The following is a 16232-nucleotide window of genomic DNA, read 5'->3' on the forward strand; positions in this document are numbered from 1 at the left end:
AGAACTATCATACATACTTCTATTTTGTCCGGCAAAATTAATTTGAATTAAATATATTTCATGAAATATTTTAGAAATAGGTTAGACAAAGTTAGTTTGAATTAAAAACATTTTACGAACAGTTTTAGAAATAGGCAAGTACAATTTTACGAATATTTTAGATAGTCCAACTTCATGATCTTCTAAAATGATTTTCTCTCCAGAACCCGTCTTCATTATATAAATTATTTTATAAATTTTCAAATAAATCTTCAATTAGTATGTTCAAAACCCAATTCGACTAAAAATCGGTCTTATTGAATAATACTTATCATCGGTGACAGTCAACTCTAACGCTAGACAATCAAACTTAAAAATAATCACTGAAACAAAAAACAAATGCGACATTAGTGTTTGCGGAAAAAGAATATTTAGTTCGATGATAGATTTTTAAATGGAGTAAATAGTCTAATGACAAAAAATTTCAAATCTCTGTCGAAACCGCCCGTGAATTAAGATGGTTACTGTCAGCATGTGGTGTACTGCTTCAATTGATATTCCTTTTCCTTGCAAAGCTAAACAAAAAAGATAAAATAGCCTGTGCCCGATAAAATTTCTACAATTCCAAATTAAACTCCCCGAGTCTTTCTTTGCACAAAGTACTGCTTGCCATCAACACTCACCATCTAAATAAAACACTTACACAATTGATAGCTTTTAACATAACAAAGTCAGGTAATTGCTGAAGAACACCAACCTAAGGCCCTAAGCAGCTAAAAATAGTGCATTATTACAGTAATTCAGTTAATAAAACAAAATGTAATAAAAACCAGCTGCTTTTTCCCCGCCACTTGGACCATAGCAATTGAACAACAGTCTTGTCTTTGGCATTTGCAGGCAACCTGTACAGTTTCAGAAGCATATTTAAACAAAATTTATAAGCGGGGATATTCATATTTGAATTTTCTTTAATTTCAACCTTGTAACTTGTGTAATATAATCCTAATGATGTTACTAAACCGATTTGGGTTTCTAGCCTAGTGGCAACTTGGTAACCAGGCTACATCATGTATATATAGGCAAAGGGTGTGTTTGATATAAGTTATGATATTATTTTACCAAATCATCTAAAAAGGAACAGAGAAAAGTGACATCCAACACTAATTAACTGTTTTTTTGCTAAATACTAATGTACTGTTCTTCATTTGAATAAACAACCCTCAGTATCAGTAAAATAAATACTTAAATGTTACATAAGATATTAAGTTGAGGGTCCTAAAAACATGACTGAAATCATAGATTAATTATATGTCAAATCACAGATTGACAAGTCTAAGTTCCATGCAAGTAATATCTATATTTTTTTTGCTAAGTGATATCTATATTACTACGTAATGAAGAATAATACAACACAACAGCACTTATTAACCCCCATTCTACAGAGCACAAGTCCTGATCCTATATGAGATATTCCAAATTACGGTAAAATAGAAGTTATTGATGTCAATAATAGCAAGCTGTGGTACTTTGTACACATCAGATTCATATTAATGATAAAATTATTTTGCAAAACCCCTTAATCCCACCACTTCCACCATTTATTGACCTCTGTTTCCAGATAAAAACATGTCTGCTTATATGAGTAAAGCCATAACATTCATTCCACAATTTTATGTACTATTTTAAACAAATGAGCCATAATTATTTCGTTCCTTCATAGATAATTAAAAAAGCCACATATTAGATTGTTTAGAGAAGATGCAATGTGAACCCAGAGAAAAAAGTACAAACTGGATGAACATCGACATGGGTAGTGCAAGAAGTTTGCACAAAATAACATTTACCAATTTACAAATTTTCTCATCCTCCAGTTATATCTCAATTATGAATAAATAGAGATATTGTGCGAAATTTACGTAATAATATAGAGCACAAGATGGCTTGCACGAAAAAAATAAAAAGGAGGCACACAAAAGTAATGACAAGAAGCAAAATAGACAAAGAGTTCTCTGACCTAGCCAGGAGTACTTCACAATGTTAAGAAGAACATTGATCACACCGATAGTTACTTAACTGCTTTATTTGTGCAGTAGTCATTTTCACACAGACTGGATGGAACCTACAAGGAGCACATAAAACAAATGTAGCAGAATTAAGAAACTTCTACAAAGGTCTTTGATATCAAATTTAATAGAAGAGACTTTGTAAACATACAAAAGGAAATAACAATAGTTATTCCTTAAAGTTGGCTCATTGTACCAGAAGGTTTCATCTTCACATTTTTCTTTCGAATTCAACTTTAGTATATAGAGAGGGTTGCAAGTTTGCTCCTAAAGATATTAAATTCTCCAACTTTTAAAAATGAAAATATGGTATATGTATAAGAAAATTGACATAAATCACAAAATAAAGATGCTCATACCAGTCTTTGCAACCATCACACTGTATCATCAAATCATCTGGATTGTAAGGCATTTCGCACTTGCAGTATCTTCAATTCAGAAAATGCATAAAAGTTATGACCCACGTCATCCAATAATCAAACATATATTTAACAATCAGGAAATACTCACACTGAAATACGATCGGGTGTGATTTCTTTAGTACTAGCGTTGTACTCGAAGCGAGAGTAGTAATCCTCAGCTCCAACATCTTCTAGCTTTGTGTATTCCTTAAAAGGGTGCACAATGCACTTTCCTTCAATTGTCTTGGCACTCTGATTGTCATAGTGATCTGACAAAAGCAATTCCTTGGCTCCATGAAATGGTTGTCTCCCACAACTCGCCTCCTCTGGCCTGTAGTACCATCTCACACGAACACTAACTCTACCTTTTCTATCAGTTTCTAAATTTTCCACACGAGCGACGTACGGTGGCGCATCAGGTTTAGATGCTCTCATGAGTACGCAGTCTCCAGCTACAAAAGATCAGCAGTATAATTATCGTACGCAGTAACAAATAACACAATACCTTTATCATTGCACCATATAATCAGTCCTTGAATGCATAGAAAACATTTTTAAATATTGGGCATTCTCATAACAAAGAAATTCACCTAAGCCCAAATTCCGTTTGTCATGAATTGAAAATCAGATATTTCTCTAAACACAAAAACATGCGCACAAACACACACACACGCACACACGATGCCTCTATATGTAAGATCTTTGCATTTACACACACACACACACACACATTACCCCTAACAATTTCACCGGTTCCCCTGATTTCGTAAAAATCTGCTTCCCGTGTCCGCTTTCTAGTATTTGACATTGAGAGATTCGCCATCAGTCTTCAAATTAAATGAATTGTCTATCGAGCAACTCAAAATATTGATAAAGGCGTGAAGATGGAGTATGTTTACTCCGCAAGAGGAATCGAGAGTCTAGGTGAGTTCTAGAGTGTTCTGAAAACCCTTGGATTTTTGGGGTAAGTAAATGGAAAATAAAACTAAAAAGCAGAACACACGCATTTATAATTTCACAACTAAAAAGCTAGTTCAAGAAATAAAGAGCGAAAATATGAAAATCTTGTTCTTAAAGAAAAAACAAAGATTTCAAAGTAATAATTTGAATACCATTTTAGTAAACTTTGTAAATGTCACGGAAAGAAAAATAATAATGTAGATATAGAAAATTAGAAATAAAGATTTGATTCTGATTTTTGGCTTGGGGATTTACACATTAACCTTGATTCAATATGTTGAATCTCATATATGGTGTCTATAGTATTTTGAAGAGTATAACTAAAATATTTATTTCTTCCAATGCACTATTATTTTGTAGTCAAAATATTTATGAACATGCATTCCTGTCAATGAAAAGTTCCACTTAAGACACCACACAAAGAAAAAAATTACAACATTTTAACAACCCAGATTGTTGTATATTCTAAAGGAAGCGAGGTACATTCCCTTGACAAAGAATTATGAATGTAAAAGTAGGTTAAATCACAAACTACTGATTTGGATGACTATTTCAAGATGATGAAGCAAGTTTAGAATTTCAATAAATTTAATGTAAAATATATTAAAATATTCTTACAAGTATTTAAACAATTGATATTTATATATCTTTCAAAATAATGTATTATAATGGTTTGTTTTGGTTATATTTTTCCTATAAAGAACATGGACTGATGATTTTATACAATATATGTAAAGAAAATCTAGAGCTATGCTAAGATGTAATTAGCAACAGTCCATCTTGTTCTGTAATTAGCAACAGTTCAATATCGAATTTTCTTATATGTCAGTCATACATGTTTGATTAACTATAATAATATTCATAATCTAAAATTTATTTTGATTTTTATTTATGTCACTGTAAGGTGATTTGAGCTTAATTCAACTCAAAACTCACTAGTAAAGTAAGAACTTTTCTCGTATTTTCATATTCAATTGTCCTGCATCATGCCCCCCTGCATCAGGGGCTCCCAATTGCATATTTTTTAAATAATCTGTATTAGAAATTTAAGCATTGTATTTCATGTAAGATATCTCATCTTTATGGTTTTAGCTTTTTTTGACATGTAAAAGCAGCTAGAAAAGAAATAGGATAATAAACGAATCCATCTTTAATCCTCAAATGTTGTACAGTTCTAGTCTCATTGGTTCCGGTTCATAAATCAAGAAGCAACATGTCCTACATGTAGCATATTCATAGTATGAGTACTAATAATCTAAGACATAATAATACATTATGTGGTAACTATTTTTAAATGAATTCTCCTCTCAAATTTGTATTAGTATATAATAATGCAGTAACATATATACTACCTTATGTAGTTCAACCGAAGTAGGTGCTGCTTGTAGATACTATTAAAGTGCTTCGTATCAGATTTCCTTCCTGAAAACTCATGAGCTTTAGTTATAATTTGTAGAGGTCTTTATTTTAAACTATTACAAGTTCTACATTACACTGTACTATTTAACCTTTGTAAAAGAATCCAAAAAGTCAAAGCAATTGCAGATGGTGATTCCAGAAGCTGCAACTTGAGGGCATGTATTTTTTTCCTAAGGCTTTTACATATTTTAGCTAACTTGCGGTATCATATTTCCAACATACTTTTCACCGTTCACTACCTAGTAAGGTTAGTAGACCATCAAAATACTTCTGTGCTCGTAGTGTGGTTATGTCGCAATGTACAACATCATATTAGGGGTGTTATCGTAGTGCTGGCATAACCCTAACTACCTATTTGAACATCATACTAAATATGTAAGCTCTGAATGATTGAATTGTAATACTCGAAATGATGTATCAACGTGAAGAAAATGAGTTGATAGCCTTATCCAGATATACATAAATGCCATACTTTAGTCCTAATTAACATTTAAATTCAGGTAAACCAAGTTACCCAAGCAATCAAACTTGCGTCCAAATTAAGAGCATCTACCTAATAATAAACCTTAACAACCTGTAAAAGAAGCAAACTTTGATACCTTGGAGATTATAATGTCCTGTGATTTATATTTCAAAATTTTAATTGATATATTTACACTTAAACAATGTTTAATGATTCAAAATTTTCAGAAATTTGATTATTTATATTTATATCATGAACTTAAACATATGATTATGATAAAATTTAAAATTTGTATTCATATATGATAAGTCGTAATTTCTAATTTCTCTAAAATTCAATAATCTCAACCAAGTATATACATAATACATTGCACTTCATTTTTTGTTGGTATATTAATTCAAATTATTATTTTTCATTGAAATTATTAAATATACTCCCTATGTCCCAACTTTTTTGGCTTGTATAATTTTTTATGGTCAAGTTGACCAAATTTTGACCAAAATTTGCCTGTATATTGTATATCGAAAAATATTATAAAATTCATATTATTAGAAAGTATATGTATTCTACTTTAAGGTGTAATATTCAGATTTTCGAAATTTTAAAACACTAATATATAAATTAAAGTTAAAGTTTGTTTAAGGGCTTTTCTCATAAATACCTAAGTCTAAAAGATCGAAGCCACCGATTGACGAAGCCATCCAGAAATTGATGGAGTTTTTGGATGTTTGGCGATGAAAGAAAGAGTGCGAGAAGAGAGGATAGGGAGAATTGAGACATGAGAGTGAAAGAAGAACGGAAGATGGTAAAGGAGAGAGATTTATGAAGCAAACCCAGCAGACCCTGCATATGAGGAAACCTAGCGGAGACCGTTGAGGACGTAAATATGCAATTGCTAACTTTTTATTTTAAAAACATAGTAGTTTTGCAATAAAACCAACAAGATAGTAAATGTGCAATAAAACTCTAAAAAAGGGGTATTTTGGACGAATTCCCTTTGTTTAATTAACCATAAAAACAAGCTACAAAATTTTGGCACCGAAATAGATTCCTTAATTTTAATTGAGAAGGGGAAAGGATATTAAAAAGATTCAAAAGGCACTTTCTGTCGGGCTTCCTACAGAAAATAGGAAAACAAATTTCAAAGAAGAAGTAGAAAAATAGAAACCTCACGGATATGTCAAAATGATGATACTTTCTGGATGTCTTATGCAAGACCTCCATCTGATATCAAACCACTCACAGGTGATTGAAGGTAGAAAGGCTCGAGCTTTGTCTGGACATAAAAACACAATAATTAGGGGGGGGGGGGGGGGGATTATATTACTGACCAGATATGCACGGTTAAAACTCGGACCTGTGACTCAGTCTCTGGAACACGCCACACGGTTAAAACTCGGACCTGTAACTCAGTCTCTGGAACACGCTCCTGTTTAAAAATCTTCACACAGCGATTCTCGGCGCGTCTTTTCAAAATCAACAGCTTATACGAATTCTGATCCAACGGACTGTGCAAAAAGAGATGGATACAATCAGCTGCAAATTAGTGCATAATTTAAAATATCACCACTTATACAAACATATTCCGAACAAAATTCAAAATATTATAGCACCTAAAAACCAATGGTTCCTGAAAATTTGATTCACATAAATTAACTCATTTTCGCTTATGTACCTGCATATATTGACAAAAATTACACCGAACAGCAAATCACATGATAATCGCGTGAATTGAGAGTTTTAAAAAAGGCAACTTATCTGCGTAGAGTATCGTCTAATGTTCTCAGTGGGTGAACTGAGCTTGAATTAACACTGTCAGCCCTCTGCATTTTGGCCCGGAGCATTGCCATGATCTCCTGACGTAAATTCCTTTTATCAGAAAGAACTCTGATTCGCTTCAGCATCATTTGATACCATGCCCACTCAAGCTGGAATTCAGTGGTGCATTCCCTGTACTACACACTGCAATTGAAGAATGGACTTGTAACGTCACATACTTATAGGCCTTTGTTCAAATACAAACTAATAATACAAATGCCAATAGTATATATAAGACTGCTTTTGAAAATGTATTTAGGTGCAAGGATACGGTGAATCAACCACTGACCTTGCTCATCATAATCAACATTAGAAGCTAATAATCTGTTCTCGACGAACTCGATATCCTGAAGCTTAGGATGCGTCCGAGCTGATATAATATCAGAATCATCTTTTTAATTCTGGTGATCCATAAGCTTCATCCTCAATTTAGTTGGAGAAATACGACCAGTCTGCATAAAACCCATTCATCGAAAGTGAAACATATTACTGGAATCAGAAAATACTAAAGATTCACCCATGAGTAACACTTTATAAAGACCCAGCAAACCATGCATTCAAATACCAAAAAGACACACTTAAATTCCCACCAAAATTTAATTTTTTTTTAATACAACCATTGCAGTCAAGCCATGTTTTTCATACAGACACAGTGATAATATAGTGGTGACAACTCTGTTTCAAAAGAGCACACAAATACTGAAATATATACAGTGTTATTGTTAAGCAAAGGGAGCGTAGCTGAAGTTTGTGAATTCTCTCATACTCCATGGCTAGATAAATGAGCTTGTTTCTAGTGAATAGCTTTCTCACTCACCCGTAAAAGGTGCTAGAGAGAAGACATTGGTTTTAAAGTGCACGAACTTGGCTTTTTCCAAAAAAATTAAAGAAGCGACAAGACTGCTTGGATATTCTCGATAATGCTTGGAAAAAAAAGAGACAACACCAATGATTTACCTGCCCTGATGACTGATGAGTGACTATGGTCAAGTGCTTCTGCATAAAATCACTATTTGATTTAAGGGAAGAGGATTCTCACGGTACAGTGAAACATTTCAAATTGAATCAATGTGAAGAAGATCCAATTCACTTGCACAATTTATCAAACATGTAGGGTGAACTCGTTTGATATGATCACTATGATTCCTTCTGATAGTGCCATTATACTTATGGTATAGCATGACCCATGTTGAGGGTATCGTGCAGAGCTGCTAATCATCGTCCCTTTCATTTTTTTTACAGGAAATTGATTTTTGATTTCAGTTATAAGCAGCGCTGAATAGTTGCATTAATACATGTATATATACAGGGGGGGAATATATAGATCGGACAGGGTTCTGGACAAGCTTACATCACTTACAAACTTTTTTTTTTTAATTTTTTATATATACTAGTTATTAGTTATATAACTTATTCAGGTTGAAAATAATTGAAAATACATCACTATTTTATTTGAAAATATATAAAAAAACTATGTGTTCAATACATATAACTAATTAGACATTGAGTTGGATCGACAAGTGATATGGACTAAAATGTCTCATGAAAACTACTCCCTCCGTCCCCTTGAATAATATACATATGAAATGGGCACGTTGACTAAGAAAAGTGTATAAAGTAGTATGAAATAATGGGAAAGAGAAAGAAAAGTGGGTATAGTGGTGGAACCCATTAATTTTTAATATATAAAAGAGTGATAGTGAAGTAAAAAGTAGTGTGAAAAGGAAAGAAAAGTGAGAAAGTGATGGGACCCATTAACTAATTTGGGAAAGTTTTGAAATGTATAGAATTGAGTGGGACATCACAGAAAGGAAAGTGTATAGAATTAAATGGGACGGAGGGAGTATTGTTTAACTGAAAGGAACCGTGTAAATTCGGTTCGATCCTGATTTTTTAGAAATTCGGTCTATTCGGTCTGGACCGAAATAAAATTTGTGTTGTCCTTAAAAATATTTCAATCCAGACCGAATATTACAAACAATATATAACATATATTTATATAATATATATTCTATATACATCTTATATACTGTAATAATAATATATAATTTATAAATTTTAATTAAATCTATCTTTGATGAAGTGTTGGTGATTAACAAATATTATTACTATTTTTAAATAATTCATAAAATATAGCTTTATTTATAATATAATTTTTATTTTAGTTTTAAAACTTCGGCTCTTTTTGGTCGGACCAGACCGAACCAAAATTCAGGAAAAGAGTTTGAAGATTTCTTTGTTATCAAGTGTCATCTAATTTATTTGTATTTTTTTTATGAATAATTTCTGGTATGTTTTCAAGCTACCAAGTAAATCAAAAAATTAATCAAATAATCAAAAAATGTTTTATTTTCAATTTAAGTTAACGTTAATTACAAGAAAAAAATGTAAAAAATATTTTGTAATTCAGTGATACGTTTTTAAACACGTAAATAGTTGAGTAATAAAAATTCATTTTTTCTTTAATATATCAGATTTTCTAGTATTTGTTCATGTACACTAACTGACAACCATTTTTTAATTATGTGGCGAATTTTTATCGACTCCGATCTTATTAGTAATGATGTCCAGTATGTAAACAAAAAATAATAAAATAATGTCCGTCGGTAAATTGATCTAATAAAAATAGGATAATGTTCGTCGTAAATTGATCTAATTCATTTCTTGTGATCAAACAATAAAATTTTGCTAAGATAAACGATTAAGTTTGACTCAAAAATAAGAATTTGAAATTTGTCAAGTAAAATTTGACATAACTCATATTTATATCATTAATAACTATTAAATAATTATTATTGTTTTCCAAATTTCAAATCTTATTCAATTCGGTCTGAAAAAAATGGATTTGAAAAAAAAACTAAGCTGTCATCCGATTCATATAAAATGCATGTTTGGGAACTCCCCAGAAGTACTTCTTTTCGAGCATTTTTTAGAAGTTATAAATGCTGGGCCTGTTTGTTTGCCAAAAGCAGCTTCTGCTTCTGGCTCTTGCTTTTCTTGACCCATTTGTGTAAAGAAGTAGAAGCACTTTTAAGAAGTTAAGAATACTAGTTTCTATCTCACAGCTTCTGCTTCTTTTCCAAACATTTTATTAACTTATTTATTTCTCACTTCTGCTCCACTTCTTTAATTTAAGCAAGAAGTTACTTCTTTTAAGCTTGCTCAAACGGCCCCGCTAACTTCTCCCTCAGAGTTCCTACTTTGTTCTCAAACATCTTAATCACTTATAAATTCTAACTTATTTCTAACTTCTAACTACTTTTTTATTTTAATAAAGAAACACTTATTTTAACCTTACCAAAACGGCTCTAAAAGTTCTGATTTTGTACCAAATGATTGATCAAGAGTTTTAAAAAATGACTTAGTATTATTTAGTATTACCTTAGTCTCTTTTTAGTTGTCTACTATTGACTTTCAATAGTCAAATTGGCCATTTTTTAATCAAAAACTACTGACAATTCTTTCGTTATTTAAAAAGTTGAAAATTACATATATTACATATTTTTTTATAATGATATAATTTTTGAATATTTTTTCAGTTATATAATATATAAAAATTCAACCAAAGTCAGTTTGATGATCGAAAATCAAAACTGGATAACTATAAAGGGGCGGGAGAGTATAGTTATTAAACGATCATGCAGCCATTTCGCGAATCAATGATTCGACTTGCCAATTTTTAATGTGGGAATGTTAATACATATTTTAATATGTCATAATTATATTAATATGTTAATAATATGTTGTATTAATAAAATATTTAACATTTAAATTCTATTATTAGATATATTTTATAAATTTAAATATCTATTTAACCTTTTAAAACTAAGAATTGCAAATTTTTCAACACCAATTGAAATTTTATATATATATATATATATATATATATATATATATATATATATATATCTTAAAATACGTGCTAATATAATAAATTTTAGAAAATTTGTTCACTTTCACCGTAAGGAGAAACGCCAGGTAATGTCATGTTTTGCGGGGATACAGAGAACACTGTGATAGAGAAGACCTTCATTTTGTGTTTTGCTGTTTCGGGCCTTTTGCTTTCCATCCATGTCACCACTATCTACTGATGGCATCATGTTGGACATAATTATTATTTACATTTTTAGAGATTTTCCCATCTCGTAGTCATTAAATATATCTCACAGTGAAAGTTGAATGTCATGTTTGGTGGCATAAGATTGCTTTCCAATAATATTTGGATTGAAAATTGCCTATCATGAACAAAAATCTAAGGATACTAGTCAATTCCATAACATAACGAAATAAAGTTGATCAATTGCGAAAAACCAACCTAAGCAGCTAGAAACAGTGCACCATTACAGTCATTCATTTGAGAAAACAAAATATGGGATAAACCAGCTGCTTCTTCCAACCAGCAGACCACAGCTAACCAACAAAGCTCAGGTCCTTCGGCGTTTGCTGGCTACCTGTACAGATTCAGACACACAATTAGACGATATGTGAGTCGAACTTTTAGAACTGGATCTTCTGCAAGTTAAATATGTAATATAAGTCATGTAATCCTAGAGATGTTACTAAAGGTCTCTAATTCAACATTGGGTGTCTAGCATAGGTGTCACTTGATGACCAAGGGTTCAAGTTTTGTGAAAGGCAAATGTGTGCTTCTGATACTCTTTTACCGAATCATTCAGATAGAAAAAAGATAAAAGACCATCCTTATACAGTGTAAGCAATCCTTAGTTTCCGTAGAGTAGAACGTATAAGTTAATATTACATATGATATTTAAGTTCATAGTCCAAAAACATGACTGGTAATCATAGATTAATACACTGTCTGTCAATGACCATTGACAAGTCTAAGTTCCCTGAAAGTAATATCAATATTCCTATCACTGAATTACATATAAAGGAGTAATACAATTTCACAACAAAAACAGTATTTATGTCCAAATATTACAGAATTGTTTAAATTGTCCTGATCCTTTATGAGACTTTCCAAAATATGGTATCATAGGAAATTTCAGTGTCAATATTAGAAATGGCGTGCTAAAATTTGTACACATCACACTATCACAATCACCTTTAAGATGGAAGTATTGTTCAAAACCAAGCAACTTCCACCTTCTATTGACCTCTGTTTCCGGATAAAAAAACATTTTGGTCATATAAGTAAAGTTGTAACAGATTAGATCGCTCACAGAAAATGCAAAGTGAACCCAGAGAAAAACCTATATACTTGACAAATATAGACATGGGTGATGCAACAAGTTTTGCACAAAAAAACAACTACCAATTCCCAAACTAAAAGTAGTGTTTGAAGGCAACATAGACGAAGAGTTTTAAGACCTGGCCAGAAGAGTCCTTCCCATTTTGTTCAGGAGAACATTCATCACACAGGTAGTTACTTAACTGCTTTGCTTGCGCAGTAGTCAATTTCACACAGCCAGGATGAAACCTACAAGGAGCACATAAAACAAAATTAGCAGTAGAGGAAAACTCCTACAAATGTCTTAGATATCGAATTCACTAAAAGAGACTCTGATAACAAGCAAAAAATACAACAATAGTTATTTTTTAAAGCTAGCTCATGCTTGAACTAGAAGCAGGTTTCCTCTTGTTATTTTTCTTTTGAATTCAGGTTTAGGTTAAATAGAGTTGCAAGCATGCTTCTAAAGATATCAATGTTCCAACTTATAAAAATGAAGATATGACATATATCTAAGTAAATTGACTTAAATTACGCAATATAGATGCTCATACCAGTCTTTGCAGTCATCACACTGTATCATCAAATCATCCGGATTATAAGGCATCTCGCATTTGCAGTAACTTCATTTTATAACATGCAAAAAAGTTATGACCCATGTCATCCAATAATTAAACATATATTTAACAATCAGAATGAGTTACACAGTACTCACACTGCAACACGATCAGGTGTGAATTCTTTAGTAGCAGCTTTATACTCAAATCGTGAGTAGTAATCCTCAGCACCTACATCTTCAAGCTTGGTGTAGTCCTTAAAGGAGTGCACAATGCACTTCCCTTCAATTGTGTAGGCACTCTGAATGTCATAGTGGTCAGACAAAAACAATTCCTTCGCGCCATGGAACTGTCGCCTTCCCCCACTTGCCTCCTCTGGCCTATAGTACCATCTGACTTTGACCATAACGTTACCCCCAGTATCAGATTCAATTTTTTCAACACGAGCAACATATGGCCGTTTATCAGGTTCAGATGATTTCATGAGAACACAATCTCCAGCTACAAAGCATCAGCAATATAAATTATTTTACGTAATAATTAATAACACTGTACCTTTTCTGTTGCACCTTTAAATTAGTCTTAACATGTAAGACATTGGCATTTCTATCACCAAAATCTACACCTTACGTAACTCAACAATATGTTATTAATTTTTCAACTACCCAAATTTAGTGTAATTTGAAGTATATACAGACAGACATTGCTATATCTCTGGACAGAAGAGTACATGTATGTAATTCAGGCAAAATCACCAACTAATAACTTTAAACAAATTACTACCTATCTTGGGAACCATGAATATAACACCCCATAACATTGTTAGGCAAATGCATCCAATAAATACAATACCAATGGTTAAATACACAAAATACTATCTTTCGATGACTCAATTTGCAACCTTTAAAAAAAACAAAACAGACCAAACATGGCACGTAAAATGCAACATATAACCAAGTATACAATATAAAATGCATCTTGAACTGGTTCATCAATGACAGGAATAAATCAAAACATAAAAGAGATATTGAAATATGATTCGGTCAGTAGCTCAAATCCAATCTTCAGGAATGGAAAATTAAACTTAACCTCTAGACAAACAAACCACGACCATGTACGCGCGCGCACACAATACCTCTTATGATGATTGCATTTAAACACACACACACACACACACACACACACACACACACACACATTACCCCTAACAATTTCACCGATTGTTTAAAAGTCTGAGTCCTGGTTCTGCGTTACAGTATATGACATTAATAGATATGCCATCACTCATCAGTCTACTTAATACAGTGGCATGGGTTAATATCCAAATACTAAAAAAATGTCTATTGAGCAACTTAAAATACTAAAAATATCAAAGATGGCATATTTGTAACCAATAATAGAAAAAAACATTAGGGCAATCCTCTAGAATATTAGAAGATTGTCGATGATATATGATATACTGACAAGTAATCTCGATTTAATACACTGAATCCGAAACATTTACGCCCATGCAGTCCCAAAACGGAAAATTCGAAGCATCAAGACAATGCACATTCTCGTGAGGCACCTATAGTAGACCTCTAGATTTTCTCAAGAGATTCACACAAACAGAACTATGCATGTAAGAAAATCAGGCTGCATTACAAACTATAATCTAATAACAAAAATAATCACCCCTCTTCTAAAACCTCAAAATAATCAAACAATTTCAACATATTCAATATCAATTGCATTGCTAGCTAAAAATACAAAAAGTCCAATAATGGGGTAAAAAACAAAGACTTTTGCATCAAATCCATCTTCAAAAACCTCAAATCGGAAATCAAGAAACACACATTCCACTAAATACAACAAAAAACATGCATAAATCGAAAACAAACAATACTCAAATGCATGTAAAAACAAAATCCACAACAATTCCCAAAAGGGTCTCATTTGCCCAAATCTCATCTCCAACAACCATCACCAAACATTAATCACAAAACACACACTAAAACACACACATTGTCTCTAAAAATTTGATCTTTACATCTCCACACACACATTACCTCTTACAACTTTGTTGGTGCTTCTGATGGTGTAAGACTCCAAGTCCCTTTTGCCTGGTCTGGTCTTTGCCATGGAATCAAGCTCTGAAATCTCGAAAACGGGGTTTTCTTGAAAATAAAACAGTAGTAATGTAATGTGTGTGTAAATTGTGTGTTACAGAATATATAGAGAGAATGGGGAATAATAAAAGAAGGGGTGGAATAAAATAATATTAAGAAAATGGGTCTTTTGTCATTTGGTAAAATTCGAGATTGTTCTGTAAACCCTAGACTTTTTGGGGATAAAAAAAAAAGTACAGGGAGCTGGAATTTGAAAAGCCGGGTCTGATGTAACACTGTTTCCAAACTCTTTGCCAACTGTATATTTCCTCTTGTGGATCAAACATGGCCCATGGACCATTTCATATATGTTGGTTCCGGGGTTTCCTATTTTTTTTTGACTAATATGGCTTATAGCCTTACAATTTTAGTATCTGTTCTAAGATATTCTCGAGGTGAGCCAGAGTCGAACCCAGGACCTGGGCCAACAGAGGATAAGCCCTTTACCACTTGGGCTATCCAATCATGCTCGGGGTTTCCTATTTTTGCTTAATGGAAATTAGGTTTTTTTTATTGAATTCCATTAGAGTATAAGGTATGATATCTTATTTGTAAAAATTAAAGATTTTATTTACATGTGATTAGTGAACTTCTAGTATTCCATAAAAATTGTGTTTTAGATCTTCAAGTTTATTGTGATTAAAGCTAAAATACAATCATTCAAGTTTGAGTAGTTTTTGGACAAAAGCCATGTTTCCGATTTGGGGGAATAGAGAGGGTGGCCATGATAAGGGATGCAAGGGAATAAATGGATATTTTTGGAGACAAAGTGTCCACCATCCGGCTTTAAAAAGAACAAATATTTTAATTTTAATTTGGAAAGCCATTGACAATTGTTAACAGAGGACTCGGCTAACAAGAATTTTATGATTTTGGGATTTAGGATTTACGAAAAAAAAGGTTGAGATGGATAGATGTCTTAGTTTATCTCGGTATCGAATATCATATCTCAAGATACATACGTACATATTTTTTAACAGGATCAAACTCGCGCAATTTTTATTGTAATTGGGTCGATCCTGAGAGAATTTTGGGATAAGATACGTTAAATACTGAATTAAATTATTTTAATATGATATAATCTTTGAGTTTTGATATCTTTCCTGATTTAAAAGATATCGTTTGGAGATATTTTCTATGACATTTGATTCTTTCCTCATTTAAGAAAGAGGATAATTACTTGTGGACAAGTGATTTATTATTAAACAGAATTAATAAAAGAAAATAAGAAGTT

The 16232-nt window shown here is 32.1% G+C and overlaps 2 protein-coding genes across 10 annotated transcripts; both read right to left on the bottom strand.

Moving 5' to 3' along the window:
* Positions 1-580: 580 nt before the first annotated feature.
* On the bottom strand, positions 581-8465 carry LOC108209055 (chromatin remodeling protein EBS-like). Of its 9 annotated transcripts, XM_064080222.1 has the most exons (9): positions 8061-8465; positions 7393-7555; positions 6899-7247; positions 6643-6793; positions 6454-6561; positions 2553-2895; positions 2402-2470; positions 1994-2098; positions 581-881 (listed from the first exon to the last, which is right to left on the bottom strand). In XM_064080222.1, exons 6-8 carry the CDS (start codon positions 2876-2878, stop codon positions 2017-2019), a joined length of 477 nt encoding a protein of 158 aa, XP_063936292.1. In that variant the 5' UTR covers positions 2879-2895; positions 6454-6561; positions 6643-6793; positions 6899-7247; positions 7393-7555; positions 8061-8465; the 3' UTR covers positions 581-881; positions 1994-2016. The 9 variants fall into 9 exon arrangements, with proteins under 9 accessions (XP_063936292.1, XP_063936286.1, XP_063936296.1 ...); XM_064080216.1 differs by having other exon boundaries at positions 6643-7247; XM_064080226.1 differs by lacking the exon at positions 8061-8465 and adding an exon at positions 4756-4825 and having other exon boundaries at positions 6459-6561; positions 6643-7247; positions 7393-7923.
* A 2772-nt stretch (positions 8466-11237) lies between these two features.
* Positions 11238-15195, bottom strand: LOC108194778 (chromatin remodeling protein EBS-like). The gene is made up of 5 exons (XM_017361719.2): positions 14900-15195; positions 13010-13352; positions 12849-12917; positions 12435-12543; positions 11238-11554 (listed from the first exon to the last, which is right to left on the bottom strand). Exons 1-5 carry the CDS (start codon positions 14970-14972, stop codon positions 11528-11530), a joined length of 621 nt encoding a protein of 206 aa, XP_017217208.1. The 5' UTR covers positions 14973-15195; the 3' UTR covers positions 11238-11527.
* Between the last annotated feature and the right edge of the window lie 1037 nt (positions 15196-16232).

The sequence above is a fragment of the Daucus carota genome, chromosome 1 (genome assembly GCF_001625215.2).
Source record: "Daucus carota subsp. sativus chromosome 1, DH1 v3.0, whole genome shotgun sequence".
Classification (NCBI taxonomy): domain Eukaryota; kingdom Viridiplantae; phylum Streptophyta; class Magnoliopsida; order Apiales; family Apiaceae; genus Daucus; species Daucus carota.